The sequence below is a fragment of the Eulemur rufifrons genome, chromosome 17 (assembly GCF_041146395.1).
Source record: "Eulemur rufifrons isolate Redbay chromosome 17, OSU_ERuf_1, whole genome shotgun sequence".
NCBI lineage: Eukaryota > Metazoa > Chordata > Mammalia > Primates > Lemuridae > Eulemur > Eulemur rufifrons.
The window spans coordinates 33,832,742-33,859,506 of NC_090999.1; the positions used below are offsets into that span (position 1 = coordinate 33,832,742).

A 26,765-nucleotide genomic window follows, 5' to 3' on the forward strand; every position below is an offset into this window, starting at 1 on the left:
TTATTATTTCAGAGCCATATACTAATTCCCTGAAAGAATTATCAGAAATGATTTATTAATTTATTGGGAGCCATGCATAAGTAATCTTGAGAAAATTCCATGTCAAAATGCAGCTTCGTTAGGACTGAAATGTAATTATTCTTCAAAAAGATCATAAAATCAAAATCAAGTAGGGCAAAACAAATAGAATGATACCCACATGAGAAAGATAGACTTTGTCTTTAGTGATTAAAACTTGGATAGGAAATTAAAGAACTTGGGATGCACGTCGACTGTGATGTCTTCTTTCAATTGAAGGAAACATAAATGAATGGGACTTTTGGTACCTGAACTGAGAATTAGAAACATTTCTAGTACATCTAAGGGAGAATCTGTGTATGTGTAGAGGGGAGGAGATGGTTTGCTGGGAAGAAAGCTCAAAACAGCTTTAAATTGAATTTGAGAGAGAAATATGTCCAGATAATATGTGCAACTACAAATCTTATCTTCTTCCTAACTTGGATGTGCCTTGGAAGGATTGCAGATGTGCTGAGATCCCTGAAGCACTTAGGGTGTCTAGTGGGGCCTGGGGCATGCTCCCTCCATCTCTTGTCATCACCTCTAGCAAGAAGCAATTTCTGTTTATCCTAATATGTCATAAAAATATTACCATTTTCAATGTGTCTGATAATGTAAAAAAAAAACCTTGAGAAGCATTGGTCCAAAGAGCTTGGCCTGTCAATCAAGGCTCTTGACAATCTGACCCAAATGACATTTCTAACCTTGAAGCTTTCCACACCATTTATGAAACCTTTACACCAGCCAAAATGAACTGCTCATATGTTCCCCTTACACCCATCACACTTTCCAACTGGTGTTGCCTCTGCTTATGATTTTTCCCTCTGCTGGGAATCTACTTTTTTCCTATCTCTATATTTTCAAGTATAATCAATTCTCAAGCCCTGTATTAAATGCCACCTGCACCGCAAAACTATTTCTTTTACTGCATTTGTGTATCATTTTTTTCACCACTAAAGAGCCAGAGTAATTTATCTATAGTTTTTAATGTCTTGTATAACTTTCTATAAAATTTTGTGCTATTGTTACTTATATACAATGTTTTTAGTTTACCAACTAGAGTCAAGCTCTTTGACAGCTAAATTCAAGTAAATTCACTCCGGCAAACATTTTCTGAGTAACCTTTATGTGCCAAGTAATATATAGGTGCAGAGGATATAAAAATTAATCTAGCTACACTATAATCAGAATTATTAAACATTGTTCTTAAAGTTCTAGCCAATACGATACAGTGGGACGCTAATGTAGGAGTTAACCCCTGAAAGGAGAAAAATAATCATTATTTGCAGACAATAATGGTACAAATTCAAGAGAATTAACTGGAAAACTTAGAACTAATAATACAGTTCCATAAGGTGATTAGAAACAAAATTAAAATGTTTTCAAATATCTTTATAATACTACATTAAAAAACAACCTTAAAAAAATTCATGTGATAACAACAGAATATGCTAATATGAAAAGATATCCCAAAGTGTGTTGGGTAACACACAAAAATACATGTGTGCATGCAAGCACACACACACAGAATGTTTGTATAAATGAAGCATCATACTATGTAATATATATAATAAATATTTCAATTCTTTACAAATTTAAATATATTAAATATATTTATAAATTTAACATAAATATTTCAGTTCTTTCCAAATTTACTAATAAGTTTAATGAATTACCAATCAAACTCTCAAGGAAATCTTTAATCTGAAATTTCAGCTAGAATAACTAGCACATAGAATAGTATATTTTTAAGAGCAAAATGATCAATAGACATGAACAATTACAAAGGAGATACAAACATAAAAAAATTTTATTTGTTACAAAAAAATACAAACTCAAATTATATGGACGGTTTTTCACTTATCCAGCTGTCTAAAAAAAAATCTAAATGATAATCTGCAACAATAGGAAAGACTCAAGAACAAAGATAATAGAATGTATTTCTAATAGGAATGTAAATCTATGTAAATTTTCTATAAAGCAGTTTTGTACCATGTATCAAAAGCCTTAAAATGTTTTGGGCCTGAATTTTCCTTTTTAAACATCTAACCTCAGGAAATATTCAGAAACTCAATAAAAATACATGCTTTTAGAAGAAAATCAGATAAATACTAAGTGCCAGATAGTGAACAACACCGACATATAGGAGATCTGGGAAGTGCCTCCCAAGGACATAGAAACTGAGAGTTGGCGAGGCATGGTGGCTCACATCTGTAATCCTAGCACTCTGGGAAGCAGAGGCGGGAGGATCCCTTGATCTCAGGAGTTCGAGAGTCACTCAGAGAAAGGGTGAGAACCCATCTCTAATAAAAATGGAAAAAATTAGCGAGGCATGGTGGTGCATGCCTGTCGTCCCAGCTACTCGGGAGGGTGAAACACAGGATCGCTTGAGCCCAGGCATGTGAGGTTGCAGTGAGCTATGATGACACCACTGTACTCTACTGGGGCAACAGAGCGAGACTCTGTCTCCAAAAAAAGAAACAGAGTTATTTAATAAATATTAGAAATTGGCGAGCCATATTAAAAAGTCAAAATTCTCCACAAGTGAGAATGGATCAGGAATACTGACAGATACACTGAGAAAAATGAGTCAATAAGGAGAGGAAGTCAGCAACAGGACCCCAAGAAGGAGAAACGGCAAATGTTGGCAGTGCCAAAAACATGTATTGTCCAACTTTGGTAGCGGGTGTATTGTCACTAACAGTCATACCTCAGAGCGAGATGCCCTCAGACATGTGCCTGCTCAGTACCCTATTTAGTTAATTTTCAAGCAAAGAAGGGTAAGAAACCAATGACAAGTCTAAGTCTCTGAATATAACTGTGATCATCAAAGAGGAAATGGTTGATATGTTATCCTAGTGGCTATAATACCAAAAACGATCATTTACCCTAGACTTTAGAAAGGATTTCAACATAATAATTGGAAGAGAAAGAGAAGGAGGAGGAGAAAAACCAGCCCACAACTGGTCATCCTAAAGAGGAAAATAGTTACAGAAGGAGGAAGCTATGAGAAAGGGAAAGACTAAAGGCTAAAATCAATTTTTGTTCGCAAAAATGTTACGGACAGACAAGCAAAAAAAGAAAAAAATACTAGAGAGGGCCTAAAAAGAATGATTTTCAATCTGGACAGAGTTCAGAGGAAGATAAATTTGCAGGTAGGAGACAGTGCTCAAGCTTCTGTAAGAGTTAACTCGAGACTCCAGACCCAGACAGATTATATACCAAGACAGCAGAAAAACTCAGAATTCACCACAAAACCACTCTGAGCAATGTTATGTAACAATGCAGAATGGGAAAGTTACCAGAAGACTGGCGATAGGCAAATATTGCCCCATACTTAAAAACTGGAATCATTACAAACCCATGGGTTCACTAAGAGTAAGTCTTTCTAAATAATTCTCAACTCCTTTTGGAATGACTTGCCAGGTTGGTACATTTTGGGAATATCACAGTATGAGATCATTTCTGGACAATATTTGACAAGTTGTTTGTTATATCCCTGGGCAAGAAAGAAAGAATTCAGGTGGCAGTAGTTAGGTAGCATTACAGCTGACTTAACTGCCATACCCCAAAATTCATGGATCTGTGCCAACATGGAAGGAGTTGCGTCTTCTATGATTTGCAACCAACCTTGGTTCTCACAGCACTTCACACATAACTCTATTATATCCATTATTACACTGCATTACAGTTATATAATTACATGTCTATTATCCCTATAGCCTATGAGCTCCCTGAGGAATGATTACATTTTAGTCATCTTGTTATCCCTAGTAGGGAGCATGAGATTAGCACAGAGTAGACAATTTGTTACATGTTTATAAATATTAATTGAATAAAAACATTGAAGATATCATTTTAATATTTACAGATGGTCCAGAGATGAAAGGAATTGCTAATAGATTAGATGACAAAACCAAAAAAGTCAAAAAGTCCTTGACAAGCTGGAACAATGAGCCAGTGATTACACAATAAAATGTAATAGAGATATAAGTAATGTCTGGTACTTGGAATTAAAAAAAAAAAATCAACTGAAGAACAGAATGGGAAAGATCTGACTGGAAACAGCTGAATGTTTTGATAGCAAATCCAGCATGACCCAATGGGGTACTATGGCTCACATTGTTGGCATTGAGAGAAACAGAACTCCTAAAATAAGAGAGATGAGGATTGCTGTTTAAACCACATCTAGAGCATCATGCTTCTAGACACACATTTCTACAAGGGACCACCACAATTTAAAAGTTGTCCAGAAGAAGGAAACCAGTGTGGTAATAGACCTGGAGACCATATCATATGAAAAATATTTAGCTTGGAAAATGATCTTTCAGAGAATATGACAGCAAAATTCCTGTTTCTGAACTACAGTCTGAGGAAGACTATTTGTTAGTGTGCCTCCACAACACAGAACTGGGATCATGTTAGCAAAGGAGCAGAAAGTTGGATTTTAGTGAATTATAATAATTAAAACGCTTCAAATATGGCATATATACATGCTTTCTGAGCCACTGACTTCCTCACCCCTCATTTTGGGACTGTTCAGCCCAGCCACGTGCCAGGGATTTGAAAACAGCAAATTCCTACTTGGTGTAACAGGTTTGAGCAAGAAACACCTGACTTAACATATATGGTTTCATATTATTTTATGAGATGAAACTGCTGGAAGGTAGAATGCCATAATAGGCCTCAAATAACTTGTAAGACTCATTTCTGAAGGAGAATGCACACACTTTTCTGACAGTGCTTCTGAGAAGGATGGGTTGGAGCACGGAAGCTAGAGGCACCCACAACCCACTCTCGATTCCAGAGCGTTAACAGAGGACCTGCAAGACACTGCCATGTGTCGTGAGGGCAGAACTCTCCCAGATGGCAGCAGGCAAGGGAGATGAGGAACATCCCCTTATTATGCAGGTAAACTGTAAAAGCATATAAAAATATATAAGCAATCAAGAAAAATGAACTTATAAACTTTATAACCATTCCTTCCATCTTTTGCATACTGACTCCCAGACTCATTGACTTAGTACAATTTTTCAGCAAAAAAGCCTGGCTACCCTAAATAATGCACACTGTTTATTTAATATGCAATTTTTCTAATCAACCTTCAAATGCCTTGAATAACCAGTTACATCATGAGACATATATATCTACATGTTTAAGATGAATTCAAATTAGAAGTCAAAAGTGAATTAGAATGTGAACTTACATCCAGTGAAACATAAGCAAGTCAATTTTTCAATGCATCTTGACTAAATGTAAAATATCATCTGTTTTTGTGACAAACAAGTCTGTGCCATTAATCATATGCTTCCAGCTGCAACAGCTCACATTCAAATTAAAACCATGAAATAGCATCAGAGTGTCAAGATTCACACAAACTGATCTTTTAACAGATTGTGAGAAAAAAAAACATACATTAAAAGAAGAATCTGGAGAAAATGTTACACAATAAAAACATCTGAAAGAGCTTAAGCACACAAGAAGATAGAATTCTGGTTTCTGAACCGTATAGGAATTAAATGTTAAACAAAACTCACAGCCTGCTCTTAAACAACGAACACATCATAAAAAAATATTTCTTTTTATAGCCACGGGGTTGAGAGTTTTGCTGTTTATATCTGTCCCAGCATACAAATCCATAGTACTGCCAGGACTGTCCCTTCTGACTTTACTGGGAAGCTAGACAGGACAGTCTGCCTGGGTTTCTTTTAGTTTAGTTCATTTTGTGTCCAAAACTGGCCCAAGAATCATCTCTTCTTCAGTCACTACACTCCTTCCTGCCAGTTGCACCGCTCCAAACTTTTCCCTTCCAGCTACAGATATTAAAATGTTTTGTTGTTTTAAAATTTGATTTAGAACTGCAGTAGATAACTTTTTTTGCTTCAGGCTTCCCTAGGTCAGCAAGCCGCAGCGATGTTCAAACAGCGCAATGGCAGCCACTGCACATTAAAAACAAGGCTGGTGCCAGGAACCAGCAAAGTGATATATTCTAGGTTAGCCATGTCAGGCATTTTCCAGTCCCAAAGAAGGTTTCATATGGTCAGCACATGGGCCAAATGATGCACATGGCTGTCCTGTACTTGCCCCTTGTGTCTTTCTCTGGTGACCTGCCCCATTGAGCCCCCTGGACAAGATTCCCAGGGATGCTACACAAGGCAGACACGCTTCTCTAAGAGGCTTTTCTACCGCAGGGCTCAGAGTGTATAGCCATGGTGCTTGATACTTTGGGGTATAATCTGACAAGCCACAAATTTTTATCAGTCCACACCAATTCCACTTTAAGATGGTAGCCCAGCCCTAGCATATCTGAGAAAAGAGCCATAAGAAAAATAAGAGACAAAACACTGAAAATCTAGAGTACACATAAAAATGTTAACAGTCATACTCCCAGTAGGTTAACATTCTAGCCTCTCTAATTAATAAACCAAGATGAGACTGGGGTAGTCATCCTGATACAAGATATAAAGATACAAGAAGAATAATGAATAGGAGCTTTATCTCAGAATATTCCTGGCTCTTACCTAATACATTTCATTATCTCATACCTCTCTTTTCTCTCTTTTCCTCGTTCAGAGACATTCTGTTCCAGATGACAAATGGAAGAGTACGTAAGATTCTAATTTCACAACAGCCTACAGAGGATCTTCCCAAAGAAATTTAACGAGAACTTAAAGTTGTATATGACAGTTGTGCATGGTGGGTTTCAGGGATTTTGAAACCCAGTAAAATAGATTTTAAGTAAAAAAGCTTTTAAAAGTAAAGTGGGATGAGGAAATAATATAAACAGAATATTGTGTGATTAATACTTACAAAAGAGAATCTTAGGATCAATTTATGTCTTAAAAATGGTCTGGAAAATATGTAGCTAAATCAAATAACTTAAAAGGTATTAGAACTTCAATATTTAAAGAAAATTTGGAGTGAAACCTTTTATAAAACTGATAATCTTTCGTACTGCTATAAATTATTTAATAAAACCTGCTAATTTATAAATCTGTGTTATTACAGATAGGGTTTTCTTAAAGCAGAGTGTAACTACATATTTTAAAACAAGAGGATCTCAACAATATTTTAAATGACAGATGACTAGATTCTACTGATTTTTCTAAAAGCACAGTGTCCATAGATAACAATGATGTGGTGTGAAAATCATATTATCTTAAACTCTCAGCACCACATTAGCAGAGAATTCTTTTTAACAATACATTGCATGTAAAACATCAAACTGAAATAAACTATTTAGGTCTCTTAAATCTGGTTAGTACTCAACGCTTCCTGCATAAAGCAGGACAAACAAGACTTCTTTTCATCTACGAAGAGAAAAACCATACTATAACTTTGTTTTTAAATGGCCTACTTTTATCAAATCATGCCTTAAAGTACTAGGGGAGGAGGGTGACCATTAGTCTCTGACTAAACCTTTGGTGGATAAAACTCAAGTTCACTTTTTACTTCCTCACGCAGAATTTTTTTCAACACCGTTAGACTCAAATTGAGCAGATCAATTTAGAGAAGGGCAGAAATTAGCTGGCACAAAGAACCCCAAAGTAATTATAATCTTTTTCAGATTAGAATAAAAGAATCAAGGTAAAGTGACATTCTTTGATAATTGTTTTTTCCTTTTTTTCTCCACTGACTCCAGAAACCTGAAAGAGACAGAGGCATGAGCTGGGAAGGTTCAGGCAAGAAGAATGATGTGTGCTGCTTTAGTTCCAGGAAGTAAAAGGACAAAGGAATAGTCAAGAGGTCAAGAAGATGTTTAATACCCGATACAAACAAACAAACAATATCAACATGAAGGGAGAGGCCCAAGGCTCAAAGCATTAAAACATTAAATTTGCCTAGGACAAGACTAGAAGAAGATACTTCTTCTAAAAATAGAAGGGAGAAAAGGTCACCTTGTTTTGATTTTAAAGATGAGCTATGGCAAAGGCTATTAACAATAGTTAAATATTCAGAAAACAAAGTACTTCAACCTACGTATCTAATCCTTAATCTCAGGTTTGCTGTTGTCATTCATTTTGCCCTGGATGTTATGCCTTCATTTTAAGTAGAAACAAGGCAGTGGATTTGGCTTCTTTCCTCTCAGCTTCCTTGCCTACATGCATTCCTGGGCCCTTTTAAGGATTTGAATTTAAAAAAGTAACTTCAGCGAATAAAAAGGTTCTTATGGTCAATGTTGCCCTCTTTATTCACAGTATTATTCCTGCTACACCTGTATCAAAAATCCCCCGGTGTAATTAATTTTTTGAGTTGTCTTAAAACTCTGTAGCAAGAGTTAAACTAAACCTCATGATACTAACATGCACAAACTCAGAAAGGGAAAACAAGCCTTTGATGGAACCATAAGAAAACAAATCTGCATTCACCAATTTTAAAGGGGGGAGTCATCTTCATATCAACTCTGAGGTTTCAGATGCTGCTGCTCCCATCATCCTCCCTTGGATTAAGATGACTATAGAGTCAAATGCTTTCAAGGTCTCACAGCCTGAGCCTCCTATTATTTTTTATAGATACACATAGAATAAAAAATCACCAGGAAGTTTCAAGTCTGTTCAGAAATACACCTAAAGACTTTATGTACCTTTCCTACATTTCTAAATTTAAGAAATAATCATTTTGTATCTTAACCCATCACCGTTTATACAGATTTTTATCAACTCAAGTAGAGATGTTTGCAGAATAGACAACTATGTATAAAAGGCTAACAGTGCCAAAGAAAGTCCATATTTTAAAATATCAATGTATCTTTCTGACTACAATCTATCTTAAAGCCCGTGCTAGTTTGACAACTAAGTGCTCAAGAAGTTTGCCTCTGCATTATTAACTTCCTGGCTCATAGTAGGTCCATCCTAATTTGCTGAGATTCAATCTAATTAGTAAGAGGGAAATTAACTGATATCTAAATCTATTTAGAAGACTTTGGAAGAAAAAGAAAACTGACAGAATGATTAGTTCTCTGCCTCTGGTCCCTAAAATATGGATTATTTAATGACATGGTAATCCCATTACCAGCTGATTGTACCACCAATTATGATTTTGAAATGAAGGGTTTTTTTTTTCTTTTCATGCCCAAAATTTATATTTATATTTATATGTATAGCATGGAGTGCTACTCAGCTATAAGAAACAATGGTGATACAGTACCTCTTGTATTTTCCTGGATAGAGCTGGAACCCATTCTACTAAGTGAAGTATCCCTAGAATGGAAAAATAAGCACCACACGTACTCACCATCAAATTGGTTTCACTGATCATCACCTAAGAGCACATTTGGGAATAAAACTAATCGGGTGTTGGGCAGATGTGGGGCAGGGAAGGGATGGGTGTATACATACATAATGAGTGCAATGCGCACTGTCTAGGGGATGGACATGCTTGAAGCTCTGATTCAGGGGGAGGGGGGCAGAAGCAATATACGTAACCTAAACTTTTGTACCCCCATAATATGCTGAAATAAAAAATAAAAAATAATTGAATATTGAAAAAAAAAATCTACCATCACTTTAAAGAAAAAGAACATGGTAGTGGTGGCTCCCACTCTATGGAGATCACTGATGGCAAAGCAGAGAGAGGGAAAACATATTTATGTTAATCCTCTTAGCATATTATGAATAGAATATTCTTAAACATAAACATGCCTATAACAATCTCAACCAGGCATTTTGCTAAGTCTCAGAAAAATGAAACAAAGACATGCAATTAAAAATGTATCTTTCTATTTCAAAATAAGATCTGATTGGAAAACTAGCCAAAATTATGGTCTGGATAGTATAAGACTTGTAAAATATGAGCCCAATAAGACGATTTAAAGCTGCAAAGACTCTTGAACAATCAAAAAAAAATATTTCCAACACACATATACAAAAAATGTGTTTTAGAAGCAGATGCTTTGTATTAATATTTTTTTCATTCTGAGGTCATTATTATTGTTTTTCCCCCAACCTGCTACTTTCTATAAGACCTGTATTTTGCCAAATGCAGAATCACCAATACAAATAATTTTCATAAATATAACTGCAGAGGTTGGGAAGTGAATATTGTATCACTATGATTTTTAGTATTGCTATGGAATGAACCACAACTGGGTTATTCTGAGGAATCTCTCACTCTTTGTATAATGAATCTGTCATACATATTTCTTTGATTAATTGAGCGCTGCTGTATGTAGACAGATCAATCTGTCTTCTTTTATTAGCACTGAGATTTTAAAAATCTACATATTAAATTGATGGATTTGATAACATCTTGATCTTAGAGTTTTAAGTGCTTACGTATTTAATCTTAACAATTCAGCTACATATGATTATCTAGAAACTGATATTTTTCTTTCTGAGTCTTTCCATAGTCATGTTTATCATTTTTTAAGCTATAGATTTTACCTTAGCCTAACTAAAATAACTATTCACTGGAAAGCAATCAAAGAAAAGGGCCAAAAGTCCCCGACAAAACATACTTGCAATAATTTTTAACCTGAGATGATTAAAAGAACATCTTTTCATTTTGAAGAGTATAGAATATTTTAATAGTTTTTGTGTGGTATAATTAACATATAATAAACTACACATATTTAATGTGTATAATTTGACAAGTTTTGACATTTGTACGCACAGTGAAATCATCACCACAATCAAGATAATAAGCACATCCATCACCTCAAAAGTTTTCTCATGGCCCTTTTAATCCTTCTCTTTCTCCTCTTCCCACATCTCTTTTCCCCCACCCCCAGGAAACCCCTGATCTGTCACTAAATATTAGTTTGCATTTTCTAGGATTTTACAAAAATAAAATACGAATTTATCCCAATATGAGAATACTATTTTATTTTGTCTGGTTTTTTTCACTCAGTATAATTATTCTGAGATTTATCCATTTTGTTGTATGTATCAATAGTTCATTCATTTTTAGTGTTGAATGATATTCTGTCATATGGATGTACCACAATTTGTTTATCCACTCACCAACTGATAGCATTTGGGTTGTTTCCAGTTTTATAGTATTACAAATAAAGTTGCTATGAACATCTGTGTACAGGATTTTGTAAAACCTAAGTTTTGATTTCTCCTAAGAGTGGAATGGCTTGATTGTAAGATTGGTGTGCGTTTACCTTTTTCAAAGACTGCAAACCTGTTTTCCAAAGTGGCTGTACCACTTTATACTTCTTGAAGTGTATGAGAGTTCCAGTTCTATATCTTTGTCAACACCTGATATGGTTGGGTTTTTCAATTTTAGATATTCTATTAAATAATAGATGTGTAGTGGTTTTAATTTGTATTTGTATTTCCCTAATCACTAATGATGCTGAGCATCTTTGCATGTGCTTATTTACTTCTTTGATGAAGTATGTGTTCAAATCTTTGTCCATTTTTAATTGCATTTATTTTCTTATTGAATTCTAAGTGTTCTTTATATATTCTTCATACAAGTCTTTTATCATGATTTGCAAATAAAGTTTTCCCAGTTTATGGCTTATCTTTTCATTCTTTTAACATTGTCTTTCAAAAAGCAGAAATCTGTAAGTATAGATCATTAAATATGAAATGTCCAATTTCAAATAAAAAGTTTATTATATCTCAAACAAGAAGCAGTAAAATTAATCAAAGTATGCGCCTAAACCATCAACACAATTTTGCCATCTTAACAGTAGCTTGCGTATGCCAGCAGTGAAGAAGCCTGGAAAGCCAGTGGCCATGAAATCGCTACAGGTGTTTTCCAGACAGCTTGCTGGGAATTTAGTATTTTTCCTTGCAACAAGTGATTCAAAGCCTGGAAGAAGTGGTAGTCAGTTGGGTCAAGGTCTGGTGAATACAGTGGATGACAGAGAGTTTCCAAATCCAACTTTTATAGTTTGAGCAGTGTTGTTTTTTTGTGACATGAGGTCTTGCAAGAAGATTGGCTTGTCTCTATTGACCAATCTTGGCTGCTTAATCACAAGTATCCTTGTCATTTCATCCAACCGGTTGCAGTAGACATCCGCTGTAATCGACTGACCAGGTTTCACGAAACTGTAGTGGATAATACCAGTGCTGGACCACCAAACAGACACCATTAGCTTTTTTGACGGATATTTGGTTTTGGACTGTGTTTCAGCACTTCATCTTTATCCAACCATTGTGCCAAACACTGTGATTATCAAAAGAATCCATGTTTCATCACACATAACAATATGGTATAGAAATGGTTCGCCTTTATGTCATGTCAGCAAAGAAAAGCAAGCTTCAAGGCAATTTCTCTTCTGATGCTCATTTAATTCATGTGGTATCCATCTACCCAGCTTCTTTTCCTTGCCATTTGTTTCAAATGGTCCAATACTGTTGGCATAGCAATGTCAAACCTTGCTGCTAATTCACACATTGGTTGAAATGGATTTTGCCTCCTCTACAGCTTTCAGCTCATCATTATCCACCTTGGTCTCAGGTCACCCACCTGGCTCATTTCCAAGATTAAAATCACCAGAACAGAACTTCTCAAACCATTGATATACTGTGCGTTTAATAGCGACATCCTTCCCAAACACTTCATTTATATGTCGAGCTGTCTGCACTGCATTGGTTCCACAACAAAACTCATATTCAAAAATAACACGTATTTTTACTTATCCATGGTTTCACAAAAATTGCTCTAAAAAATACTGAAAGCCAAAACATGCATCTGAAAGAATGGGGATGTACCTTCACAACAAAAGAAAACAAAACAAAACCAAGATGTGTCAAAGTGAAATGTCAAAGATATCAACTGTCAAACTTAGGACTTAAGGAAATCAGATATTCCATACTTAATAACCTAAATATTAAGAAATCCAATTTACCAATTTTCCTTTTATGGATCGTGCTTTGATATCTATCCAAGAAATCTTTGCCTAACCCAAGGTCACAAGGATTTTCTCACGTGTTTTCTAGCAGAAGTTATATTGTTTTAGGTTCGAAATTTAGATTTAGGATCCACTTTTATTTAATTTTTATACATGGTACAAGGTTACAGTACTTTTAAGTCTTGTTTGATGTGTCATTATTTTTGTCTATTTGCTATTAATCTCTAATTCTACTGCATTTTAATCAGTATACATGGTCACGTGTGTAAAAATTTTGTGAATATTTCAAAATAACATTTTCTATTTGAGTATAAAATATATAACTACCAATTACATCAAGTTTGTTAATTGACTATTTAAATCGTTTATATATTTTTATTTGATCTGCTGTCTTCTAAAGGAAGGAAAGCTAAATTCCTCTACTAATTAGGGATCTGTTGACTTTTTACATTTGCTTTTAGCTTTATATAGTTCAGGATTATGTAGTTAAACATTTAAAGGTTCATGATTACTTAGTTATCTTAGTATATCAATATGAAATCTCTTTATTCTACTTAATGATCTTTGCTTTGAATTCCATTTCACCTGATATTAATATTACTTTACTTAGTTTTCAATGGCCTTTTTTTAGGGTATCCTTCCTATTCCTTTATTCTTACCTTAGAACATCTTTTTGTTGTACAAGTGTCTCTTATTGCCATAAATAATTGAATATGTTATTTTTATGCCACCCATATTATAAAAAGGAAATCTAATCTATTTATATTTATTGTGATTATTAATAACATATGTTTTCATTTATCATAATTTTGTTGGCTGTTTAGTTTCTTTTCTTAAATTTTGCTGAATTTATCAAATATTCTTTGCTTTCTCTCCTTATGATATATTTCCTTTCTTAAAAAATTACATTCTTTTTAAAAAACATTCTCATGGAAAAAAATTTACACAATACAAGTAAAGCAAAATTTGTATTTGATCCCAATGAACTCTCACTCCATTCCCTAAGATAATTTACTAAATGAGCTGAATATATAAACTTTAAATTCTTAAAAATGCATTTATGAATATATCATCCTATTTTCATTGTCATGTTTACCCTTAACTGTCTTTAAGATACAAATTTAAACTTCAATTTTTCTTTTTTAAATTATAATCTATACCCTAAATAAGAACATAATATACTTTTATGCTTTTTTACCCAACCCTGCCATCTCCCATGGTAAAATCAGAAATAATGCTTGTCTGTGTTTTGTGTGTACGTGTTAATGTGTCTGTGTGAGAGAGATTATAATTAATGATTTCTTTTTCTTCACAATATGTCTAGCTAGGTATGGTTCTTTTCTTAATTATACTTGATATTCAGAGGGCTCATTAAATCTGACATTTTTTTCCCATATTTGAGGCTTTTTAAAAATATTTCTGTGATAATTTTATCTTCTCTAGTTTATTTTTTCTCTCCTTTTAGAGATTTAGAGGGATCCTGGAACTTTCATAACTATTTCTTTTGTCTCTTAAAATTTCTCCCATACTTCCAAAGTGCTCCTTTTGCATGGCACTCTAAGAAGTTCCCTAACTCAATCTTTAGTTTCCCTAATTTACATCTGAGTTGCCTTAAAGGACATTTTCATTTTAAATTTTAAAGTCAAATTTTAAATTTCTAACTAAGTTCCATGATTGATTCTATTTTATGAATATAAACCTTTCTACATCTCTGAGTGTCTTCTTCTGATAACTCTATTACCTCTAGGTCCTTGAATATTTTCTCTTCTGATTTTTCATTGGGTATCTTTCTTTCATGGTGTTGATTTTCTTCATATTGTGGTATATCATAATTATATGCTAATCTTTTGTTTGAGAACCTCTGTTTGCCAGCTCTTTTGCTTACCATTGACTGTTTCCAGTGATTAATGGGGACAGACAAGTGCCTTCTCTCCTGTGTGTGTGGGCTTCCTAACCCACCTGGCAGTCAGTACATTACAGAGGCACTGCCCTACCTCTTTGGGTCTAGCACCCACACTCAAGGATTTAGTTTGTGGGTAAACACAGCTGCTATCCACACTTAACACAAGGAGAAAAGAAAAATAAAGGCACAGCTCCAAATGTAGAGCTCCAATTAATAACTCTGATGAGCTCTTTAATAATCCTGATGAATTCCTCTTCTATTTCATGTTTCCATTGTCTGTACCTCAAGCTTTGTCCTGCTTTCCTTTGTTATAGATTTAAATCTATTTTTGTCATACATTTGTTATTGTGTGTTTTCTGGTAATCTTTGCTATATTGTGGAATTTTGGCCAGGGAGGGAGAATAGTGATGTATTTTTTAAAAAATCAGTTTTCAATTATTTAAGTTGCTTAAATTTAAGGGCTTCACATTCTTGTATTAAAAATGTTAATTAACTTTACATAATAAATTCTTCACCCTGTTACCTCTCCCAATGATGCCATAAATATCAGTGAATTTCAAGATTAAAATGATCAGCGTTTTCAATAAAGTCTTAACTTTGGACCTCAAGAAATTAAAAGCAACACATTTGTGATGCCTCAAAACAATTCTACCCAGATCTACCTTATTCAGCCTCCGATGTCAGAGAATCGACCTGATCTGGTAAACGATGAATAGCTACAAACATATTACCTCTTCGACAGTTGTCAAGTCGCTATTACAATTATAGGAATTTAGAAAAGTTTAATTTTTTCTGAGAACTTCCATAATCATTATGTCCAACCACTCTCCCACCAAAACAGCCAAACAAAAGGGCTCAGAGGATCGTGTGTGTGTGTGTGTGTGTGTGTGTGTGTGTGTGCGTGTGCGCCCTTACACATGCACGGCAGGGCAGAGACTGTATCCCTCAGGGCCTGGCATGTAGTTGGTATTCATTGAATATTCACTGAAATGAATTAACCAACAATAACAAAACAGCCTTTTGCTTCTAAAGGGTCTAGCCTTACTCTAGTGTCTTGGGCCATAATTTGGTAAATTTCCTTCCAGCTGGAGACTGCTGATATGTTTTTATATATACTTTATTGTATATCAGTAGTCTCAAGTATGGTGAACCCATAAGATTATGGTGTGTTCAATGTTTCATAACTCTCCAATCTTGTCTCGTCCATAAACCAAACCCACTGTCACCTCCATGACTTTTGTCTGAACTGTCCCTTTTCCTAGACTCTTTCCTCTGTAACATCTCCTTTGTCCTTTTTATATGATCTTAATTGTGTCTCGTATTCAATCCTGTTATAGTATTTACCACACGGGACTATAATGCTTCTCAAAGTAAAAGGCACAGTAATTAGTAACTTTCAGTTAGTATTAGTTGTTATTTTATGTATGTATACTCTGCCTCTACTGCACACACAAAAAACTTTGGGATTTATCCAAACGTCTCCTGTACAAAAAAATAAAAAATAAAAATGATAGAGGAAGTCAGAATCAAAGAAAAATACAGCAAACGATGGATGCTATGCACTCCTGTGCAGTGGTTAGAAGAAGGCTCTGTGATTCATAGGGGCCAAAGGGAGGTAGATCCTATGAGTTTCAAGATAAAAATAAACCAATTATGTTAAACTTAAACAGGAGGATAGTTATCAGCTTCTTCAGCTGCTGGAAAAGAAAGCAGGCTTGGAAAAGTGAAGAGCCTTGCCCAGTGTCCCCTGGCTTGTTTTGTTAGAGGAAAATACTGATCTCTTGACTTCCAGTGCTATTGCTGCAATACCACACTGAAACCAAATACACGATGAAAATTAGTTGCTATTATGGCAACCCCTGGGAGAAACAGAAATACTTGCTCCCTTGTGAGGGATAGTAACTTAAACTAAGAACCCAACACAACTGTTCTCTGAGGAAGTTTGGTAGAGTTCGAAGACATGAAATGACCTGATTGCCCCCAAAGAGGAAACAGTGGTATAGCAGAAACCTTAAGAGGCACATGAGATTCCTTATTGTCAGGGGGGTCGAAAGGCCAGGAAACTAGTTTCTAGAATATTCTATATGCGTATACAGTCTTAGAAGAAGTGGACTGTTAAGTACTATACTAGACTATGACTGGGAAGACAGATTTTTAAAAATTTCCTAGGGCACTTCTCCAGAAGAAAACAAAAATTAAGGTCAGGTCTACATCAGCCAGTAACAGACTTCTGGGCCCCTAGATTCATTTATTTGGCTCTGCTGACTGTTTGGCTCAGTTTTCCCTTAGCAAGTGTAAAAAACGCTTGAACACCACCACCCTGGGATCCTGTTCAACCAATTCAGATAGCTGTGGCCTTTTAACTCATATCCAAGTGACTTGGCTTTATACCAATATCATTTCCCCTAGTATAGCCTAAGCTTAAGTGAGAAAGTACACAGCTCAGGGAGCCAGGAGTTAACTGGCTGTTCCCATTCCAGAAAGGCCTGGTTCTTTTCCTAGATAAGGAAACAATACTATATCAAGAAGTTGTGATAATTCAATATTACATATCACACTAGATCCATGACTATAAAAAGAGAATTAGTGGAAATACCACCATCTATTCTTAAAGCATCTCCCTGAGGAGCTTTAGGCAATTTAACTTTTCTCTTCCAGCCCAATCCCTCGGGAAATAAATAGAGGTGATTTATTAAAACTTACATTTTGCAGATAGGAAAATAACAACAAGTTCAAATGCAGAGAGTGGCAGAGGATCTTGAGGCTATACTATACTTGCTAAACCACATTTCTTCCTTATATTATGCAACACTTACAGAATATGCATTTACTTGTGTGTATGTGCCTGTTATTTACCTTTAGTACAGTCATAAGGTATTCTATGGACATGGTCTTACTTGAGCCCTCCTTCTCCACTGCCATTTTCCTTTGCCTGGGACACGTTTTCTCGCCACTTTTCCCATAGACACCTGTGTCTGCAGATGTCTAAATCAGTTTTCAAATGGCAAGCTGCTTTCTCCTATACCAGCAAGAATTTCCCCCACTCCACCTGTCCCTCAAAGCAATGTGGCCATAATAACACCTCTGCAAGTCTCTCTGCCACTACTGTTTCTTTTTCTAATACACAACCAATTTATTGGTTTATATTATCTTTACTCCTCTGTCTGTGTAGTGTACCACGACTCTCAGTGATTATGTTAAATTCGTAAGTATTTCACTGGAGTCTTTTTTAAATGAGAGGTGCTAGTGGGGATATGGAGGGGGTAATGCTTCATATACATAGGACTGTGAGAATACGTAAGATAAAAATTAAAGAGCTACTCTGCCCTCCAAAGTAAGATTTAATAAAAGGAGATGCTGAAGGAAGAAGCTTTATCTTGGTGAAAGACATCAAATGGTCTGGGTACAAAAGGCAGAAATTTAAAAGAAACAGGCAGCAATGCCCCCTGGGCTGCCTGTCAAGAAGTCTGCCCTGTACAGTTTCTGGAGAAATTAAAAAATGCAAATAACCTGGACAAATTAACAACACCCGATGATAACTAGCAGGATACAAACAAACAGCACCTTTCACTACGAGAAAGCGTATTCCTTCAGGCAAACAAAGAAACAGGACAGAGACAACATCTGTTTCATATAACAGCTTGGCTGCTGAAAGAAGCAACCTTTTTTAAAAAATGGCTTAGCTGACAATCCACAAAAATCATTCAATCACTATTGCATGGGCTGAAGTAAATGGGTAAATGAACACAACTTGCACTTTCCACATTACTCTCACTGCCTTCTAAAAAAGAAATGTCTTTTCTTTAGAGGAAAAAAAAATAAAATAAAGTACAAATAAAAATCTTTATGAACGTTTCCCTTTTGATTGACAACTAGCAGCAATGAATACTGAATCGTAAAAGACAGCTAACCCCTTTTCAGCTTTTCTTTGCCGTTTCCAATGTCAACTGTGAAAACACTACTGCCCAAGAGCATGTTGGGTAAGGATGGCAGCCAGAACGGGGGATAGGGACATAATTCAGATAACTCATAAAAACATTAGAGGAAGAAAATAAGTCACTTGACAAAACCAATCATGGTTGTAGAATTCAGTGAGGGAATATTATGATGTCTGGATCCTTATCAATAAATGATAACAAACCAAACATGTTAGGAAATAAAATTTTCATGTCTGAATTCTACCAATTCACATATAAAATTTAAAAATCAAGGGAAAAACATCCATGAATGCATAAAAATTTGTTTGTAGATTTAAGAACTGGACATTTCTAAAATGAAAAATTATTAGAGCTGTGGGGTCACTGCAGTGTGGACAACTGCTTTCAGCTCAGCTAGATGCCAGGGGCTTCACTTGCCTTTGTAATGTGGTTATAAGTACGTGAGTCAGATTGAGAACGAAAGCAGCTAAGAGGCAGTGACAGAAGAGAGATTTTAGGTGAAATCTGAAAACGGAAGAAAAGGTGATAAGGTAGACAGGGACAAAATCATCTAATATCAACTCATGTGGAGTGCCAACACTATGCTAGGTGGCTAAACAAAAGACTCCAATGAGGTCCCTTCTTGGTTTAAACAGGTATAGCACAATGAGGGAAACATCACCTTGCCTAAGAGGGAGAAAGGCATGACCACAAAGAGAAAAAACAGTCATTATGTGATTTGTGTTATTTTTGGACCTTGGGAAAAAGATTTTAGTGAAAGGTGTCCTTTTGGGGGGTTGTGGGCGATGGCCAAGTGAGAGCATAATCATTATAAAAGCACATCTTCCATAACGTTAGCTATGGGCCAGGTAAACTCTCAGTGCTTGACCTGCATTAACTAATTTAGTCCCCACAGGATTATATTAACACGACGTAGGAACTATTATTGCCACATTTTACATATAGAGGAACAGAGATACAAGAAGATGAACTTGCCTAGTATCCTACACAATGTCTGGGCTTTGACACAAGTGACTAGGAAGAAGGAAAATTCTTTGAAAGACTAATCCATCTGTCCATCCAGGATCCTTGCTAGGTAGGTGTCTTATATGATAGTCAGAAATAAAAATAATCCAGAGCAGGACAAGCAGAATAATTAATTAAAACTAAAAGAGAAGGGATTTAGATTAGCTTCACCAAAGAGCTCCTGAATGAAAAGAATATGTAGGGAAAAAAGTTCACTCAGCAATACTATGGAATGTCCTTATAGGAATCAGAACTAACACCTGGCCTTACTGGATGGTATTAGAAAACTCCTTCAGGTATGTAATGGCCTAATGTAGAAATTTGTTCTAGGCCTATAGGAAGTAGTATTTGGCTTTAACTATGGAGAGAGAGAAGTGCACAAGAGCTTTTGCTAGTGTCTCTACCTGGTTTATGCAAGGACAGTGCTAGCCTTGACTAGCCTTGACACTGTAACCGCCACCAATTCCTAAACTGAACCTGGCATATAGTATGTGCTCAGAAAAGATTGCTGAGTGAATGAAATAGCAAGCAGAATATGAAAATGAAATGATTATGGAAGGTTCTAGACAGTTTGGAAAGCAGAGGTAAGACTTTAAATCAAAGGGCAGTCTTGAAGAAAGCACAGGAGGGAAGCATGGCTACAGCATCAAGAGTCAGAACCATAACTGAATAAGAGTTTGACCTGAAAGATCCCTACATAAGTGAGGAAGAGAAAACAAATGATAAAAGCAACTGCAGTAATTAGAGATTAATTCCTATAAGAGTTTTTGAGCAGAGAGCAATGTGTTCTTGTTTTGTCATTATGATGTTTTATCAATACACTGTTAATGAAAAATATAGCAATATGTGAAGACTTTAAATTGTGCAGATAATAGTGACAAAGCAACAGCAGATAACATGTGGGAGCACTTCTCCTGTGCACTGGGTAAGATGCTTATGTAGAGAGTTCACTGATTAAGCACAAGTGCTCAGATTGAGTCCCACCTCTTTCTCCAAACCACCTCAGTCGAGTCACTCAATCTCTGTGTCTTCCTGTCTGGTGTCTTATTACCTGTGAGATAATATGAGCATCTACTCTCTAGGCATGAAGTTCCAAGGATTAAATGAGAATGTGTGAGGGGAGAGAAAAGGGAATAAGAATAGAAGAAGAAAATTCAGAGTTCCAATTTCACATAAAGATAAGCACAATTAGCGCACACTGGTGGGGGTGACAAGTAAGTTGAGGAGAACAAGGCATTCTTCAAATAGCCAAATAGAACTAGCCCACCATGCCACCAGGCCAAACTATCTTTGTGACATACCTTGTACTTTGGCATTTACATTTTTTCCCTTAATTTCATTATTTTCAAAAACTCCATTAATTTCCTACATTTCTTTTCATGATTGTCTCCACCACTGAATCATCAGTTCCTTGAAGACAGAGGCTATATCTTAGTTCTTTTATTCTCAGCCCCTAGGATCATGCTGTACACACAATTAACTGTGGTAGAATGACTGAGTGAGTAGCAGGAAAACACCCCTTGAGAAGGCATTGATGTGAATGAGAATTATAAGACTTTTTAGGTAAAAGATACGGAAACACTTTGACAAAACAGAAAATTGATAAGAGCAAAGGATTACCTATTTATGTATGTTATATATATTTAACACACATATTAATATATACACATGTAAAACATATATCAGGTGTGTGCAAACATATAGTTTGTTATTAAGATCCCCCCAAAGTGACTCTTAATTTAACTCCACTATGCATTGTTAGTTCATCCCATATCATTTCTTCTTACTAGATAATGAGAACAAGGTTCATGCCTTTTCCAATTTTGAAGAAGTTAGAAATATAACTTAAGGTTAGGAAGGAGAGTGAAGGAGAGCCTTGGAACTATCTGCAATGGGTAAGGAAGGATGTTGGCAGGAAGGAAGAGGGGTCACGCTGTTCTCTTGAAGTAACCGCAGGAAAAGACTCCCTGGCCAACCATTCCTCATTAAGACCATCACTGCCCTGGCTGTCAGTATCTGCCTATCTTTACCCATTTATCTTCTTGAATTTCTCCCTTGAATCCAGAATTTTCCCCTGTATTGATAATCTGATCGAATACTGATTAATCTGTCTTCTGAGCAACCATTCACTGGTACATGAAGGTTTCGTACCTTTACACATTGATCCTAAAACACTCAACTCTTTCCTTCCAAACTTAGAATGTCTTGACCAAGCAACTCCCTCTTAGACAATTTGATTTCAGTAGGTCATAATTCTCCCTAAATGCCACACTCCTGATATTGAGATGACCTTCTTGGCACCGAGGATATACTTGAAATCCTAGGAAAGTTACACTTTCTTTATAAGTGTTAGCACCTAGCTTTTATGTGTTCTCGGTTGAGATATAACCCAGTACCCAGTTTAAAAAAATATTTCAATTAATGAGTGAACCATCAAGGAATCAATTCCCTCTATTGCTTGCCTCTGAGCATGTGACACAGGATACCCAGTCAGATTCTATTCAGAAAGTTCCCTCCCTCCTTGAGACAGTCTCTCAACTGAAAACACAGCTATTAAAGTGTGTGTGTGTATTGGGGAGCATCTATGCTTAGGCTAGAAATTTGCTCTTTAATACTAATGCGGGCCAAAAACCCACACATCAGCCTGGAACTAACGTATGTGCTCCAATCTCTGAGGCTCCTTTACCCATATCTCTCAACCTTATTTCAGAATAGGTATAAACTAAAACATTACCACCAAACCCTATGGTATCCTCTCCATTGTAATTTCCACTTTAGCAATTGTCAGGACAGAGTTCTTTCAGCAAAATCAAACTATGCTTGGGAACGGACCTATTCCCACCTTACACACACACCCCCGACTTGATTTTTCATTCTACTGAATTCCAGTAGCACAGAGTCAAGATTACAAATTGCTTGAAGTGTTCACTTTTTTTTAAACTGTCCAGATACGTTCACTGTTCATTTCTTCTAATTAAACATCATATGTAATAAATGCTTTATCAATCAATAGTTTCTTATATCTGGAGGGTGTTCAATAAGTTTTGTGTCCAACATAATGACCTAATGACAAAATACTAAGTACCAACCATATTTAAAACCAATAGAATTGTTGAAAATTCTTGAATCATACTTTTTTTTTTTTGAAGACAGGGTCTCGCTTTGTCATCTAGGCGGGAATGTAGTGGCCCAATCATACTTTACTGTAACCTCCAACTTCTGGGCTCAAGCAATCCTTCCACCTCAGCCTCCCAAAGTAGGGAGCTAGGACTACAGGCATGCACCACCATGCTCAGTTAATTTTTTAATTTTTTGTAGAGATAGGGTCTCACTATGTTGCCCAGGTTGGTCTCAAACTCTCGTCCTCAAGTGATCCTCCTGCCTCAGCCTCCCAAAGTGCTGAGAGATCACAGGCATGAGCCACTGTGTCTAGCCTCAAACCATATTTTTGATTCCATAAACTTTTACAATATGTTCTCTGACTTTAAAATATCCATAAATAATATTGTCAAAGTACAAACAGTCACCAGAAACCACAAAGTAATATTAAAATATTCAAACTAATAGAACAGTCTTCTAAAAATTTTGCATAGAAAAATTATTATATTATAAGAATATTCAAGTTTTCTGATTTTTGGAGTCAAAATGACAAAGCCAAATGTCTTAAAGAAAAATTGGAATTTATCAATGACTATTACTTTTAAATATTAATGCTATAAAAGCCAAAGATAGCTACAAAACAAACTGACAGAAGCAAACCTGCCCTAGACACAGTGTTCTAAACACAGACACCTGAAAAGATCAGCCAGTACTTTATTAGGTAAAAATAAGAGCCAAACACTATGAAAACGGCATGAAGTTGCTGTTTTAATTTCATCAAACTAAAAATCTGTCACAGTTAGAATGACCTTAAGAAAAATTAAAAAGTCAAGACAAAACAGGGTAAGGTCAATATCATAAAATGATTAAAGAGATGGAATAGAACTCTCTTCTAAGTCATTAAACTCACTGATATTATACTGAACTCCAGAGACTTACCATTTTCCTATGCCATTAGAGAATTTAGTGGGTTCACTGAATTGACTGATTTCTTTGTTAATCTATTTACATGGGTTAAGACCCTGACTGACATAAAACACAACCAAAAAAATGCCAGACAGAGTGTAATGAAAGACTGAGTGATGTATGGTTTGGGGTACAGCCTATCTAATAAATGTGCTTGGCCAGCAAAGAACCCATTGGCAAAGATTTATTATTGGAACAAATACATTCTAAAAAAGATCTAATACAATAAAACCAGCCGCATAAATACAAACTACTCTAAAATATAGTTCTTTGCCCTGTATTTCAAAGATTATAATTCTCTTCATGTGTTTCATTCAATAATAAATTTTTTTGAACAAGTATAGTGTACCAATTGCCGCTAGTAGAGCAGTTCTTTGATTCATACAAAATAAAGTTTATATTACTTAAAACTCTTCAAGAACTTTTAAAACATATGCAAAGAGAGGGAAATATTTCTAGAAGTACACTATCAAGAGAAAAGGTAAAAATGAATCACTACTAGAATAAATTATCATTGTTTTAATTAGATACATTAATGTCAAATTAGTAAAAGTTAAGGGCAGACATAGAAATGATTTTAAATGTTATACCTCCCAGTTCTTTTACATTCAAGATGGCATTCTGGAATGGCACTGCTTTTATATTAAAACCTAAAATTAGAAAACAAAAACATAAGCAGAGAATTAGCAACTTAACTTTTAAATTAAAATACTTAAGACATTCAAATCCCCTTTTTCAGGCAGATTAAGATTTACTTTTCATATCTCATATTTATACTAGAAACACATAATTTCCAAGATAAACTGATAACCCAAAATTATCTTCTACCATTTTTCAAAACATAGTTGTGGATTGTAGCAAAATATAACACTATCCCCTTTACTCCAAACTATTGCCTTATTCTTCAATATATAATGTCACTCCCAATTTTTATCAATTATAAGGAAGATATTTTGAAATATGGAGAAATTTCAAAGAAAATATTAAATCTACAGGGACCTTTGCGTCTAATTCCTAAAGTTAATGTCTTACAATTTTTTCTCACATATAATTCTGCAACCCTAGAAATTAAGGTACTTAAATTACAACCATTTTATATTAGAATTATATAGTATTTACATTAGTGTTCTCTTTAAAGGACACGGTTGATATACCATACAGACATTTTTCTTAAAAGTACAATCATAATTACCCATTTATGCACAGGTGATAATGTTATAATGCATGTGATAAAATATTTGTATTTATAAAAATATATTCACAGTATATAGTTCTATGATTAACCATGTATTTGGGACTTAACTATTACCATTCAAGACAATAAATCCAGTCATGACATATATGAGTATGCATATACCCATACACATACACATACGAAATACACACACTGAGTCTTTCTGAAAGGATCCACCAGAAACTGGAACTAGTAATGACTCTCAGGAAAACTGGGGATCTGGAAGTTCTTAAATAGGAGGGAGATTTTTTTTTTTGTTTTATTTGAATGTTTTGCCATGTACTTGCATTTCTTTTCTTTTCTTTTTTTTTTTTTTTTTTTGAGACAGAGACTCGCTTTGTTGCCTGGGCTAGAGCGAGTACTGTGGCGTCACCCTAGCTCACAGCAACCTCAAACTCCTGGGCTTAAGCAATCCTACTGCCTCAGCCTCCCGAATAGCTGGGACTACAGGTATGCGCCACCATGCCCGGCTAATTTTTTCTATATATATTTTTAGTTGGCCAGATAATTTCTTTCTATTTTTGGTAGAGACGGGGGTCTCGCTCTTGCTCAGGCTGGTCTCGAACTCCTGACCTCGAGCGATCCACCCGCCTCGGCCTCCCAGAGTGCTAGGATTACAGGCGTGAGCCACCACGCCCGGCATTTGCATTTCTTTTCAATTAAAAGCCCCACTAATTTTTAAAATTTATCAGTAGTTTGAGCATACATTTTATTTAATATGTTAAGCATTATTAATAACATGTACTATTACAAGATGAATAAAACTCCCTTTTTCAAGAAATTGTCAACAAAGATGATAACACACAAATACTCTTCATTTAAGGCAAGTTACGATAGGTACCCGGGAAGGTGAAAAGATATATAAAGTATGATGTGGATAAGAAAATTCTTTTACATGGTTTTGCTATGCTTTATAAAGAAGGAAATCAATATGCACCTTTTGAGTCCAGCCTATCTTTTACCCTTTGCTACATGTTTTCTCAGTACTTTAATAATCTATATATCACCTTCCACCTAAGGTAGTTATATGATGTTGAAGAATTAACTTAGGAGTCAGACAGAACTAGGTTTAAATTCTAGCTCTGTCATTTATTAATTCTGTAACTATGGGCAACCTACTAGCCTTGGCTTTCACATCTGTAAAACAGGGATGATACTTCACAGGGCTTGTTAAAAGGATAATATATGTACCATGTTTATCACTGTGATGAGTACACGATAAGCATACAATATGTGATTGCTGGCATCATGTTTCAATTGATGCTTTTTTTGTTGATAATGTAATCGATATTTTCTGCCTGCCTGAATATATTACAAACTTGTAAGATAAAAATTCAGGGTACTCACTTATTAATCTAAATGCTTAGTTGGAGCTGCAAAAGTTATTACTGAATGAATGACAAGTACCTTTGTTAGAGGGATAGAGGTGTCAACAGCTGAAATTTGCTGCACATAAAGTACAGAAAATGTTCATTGGGCCCTCTAAGAATCTTCCAAAATATACCCTTCCTTCATAGGTTTAATGCAGATTGACACAGTCAGCACAGCATTATGGTTAATGGTGCGTGAAGTCACTGAATCTTACTAAAATAGCAGGAGGAAAGAGGAGACAGTCCCATGTGGCTGAGACAGTGGCATGTACCTGGGCCTGCAGGAAAGCCTCTCCAGGTGTCTGGCCTCTGGGAAATTAAGGAAAGTCAGTGCCAATCATAATATTCTTGCTGGCACCAAAATTTGCCTGCAGGAGACTTG

General features: G+C 35.5%; 1 protein-coding gene across 1 annotated transcript in view; it reads right to left on the reverse strand.

Moving 5' to 3' along the window:
- Positions 1 to 26,765, reverse strand: part of ARL15 (ARF like GTPase 15) — a 399,577-nt gene that overhangs the window by 222,834 nt on the left and 149,978 nt on the right. The window contains exon 3 of the mRNA XM_069492347.1: positions 24,370 to 24,429. Within this exon, the coding sequence (XP_069348448.1) occupies positions 24,370 to 24,429 (60 nt within the window). The remainder of the gene's footprint in view (positions 1 to 24,369; positions 24,430 to 26,765) is intronic.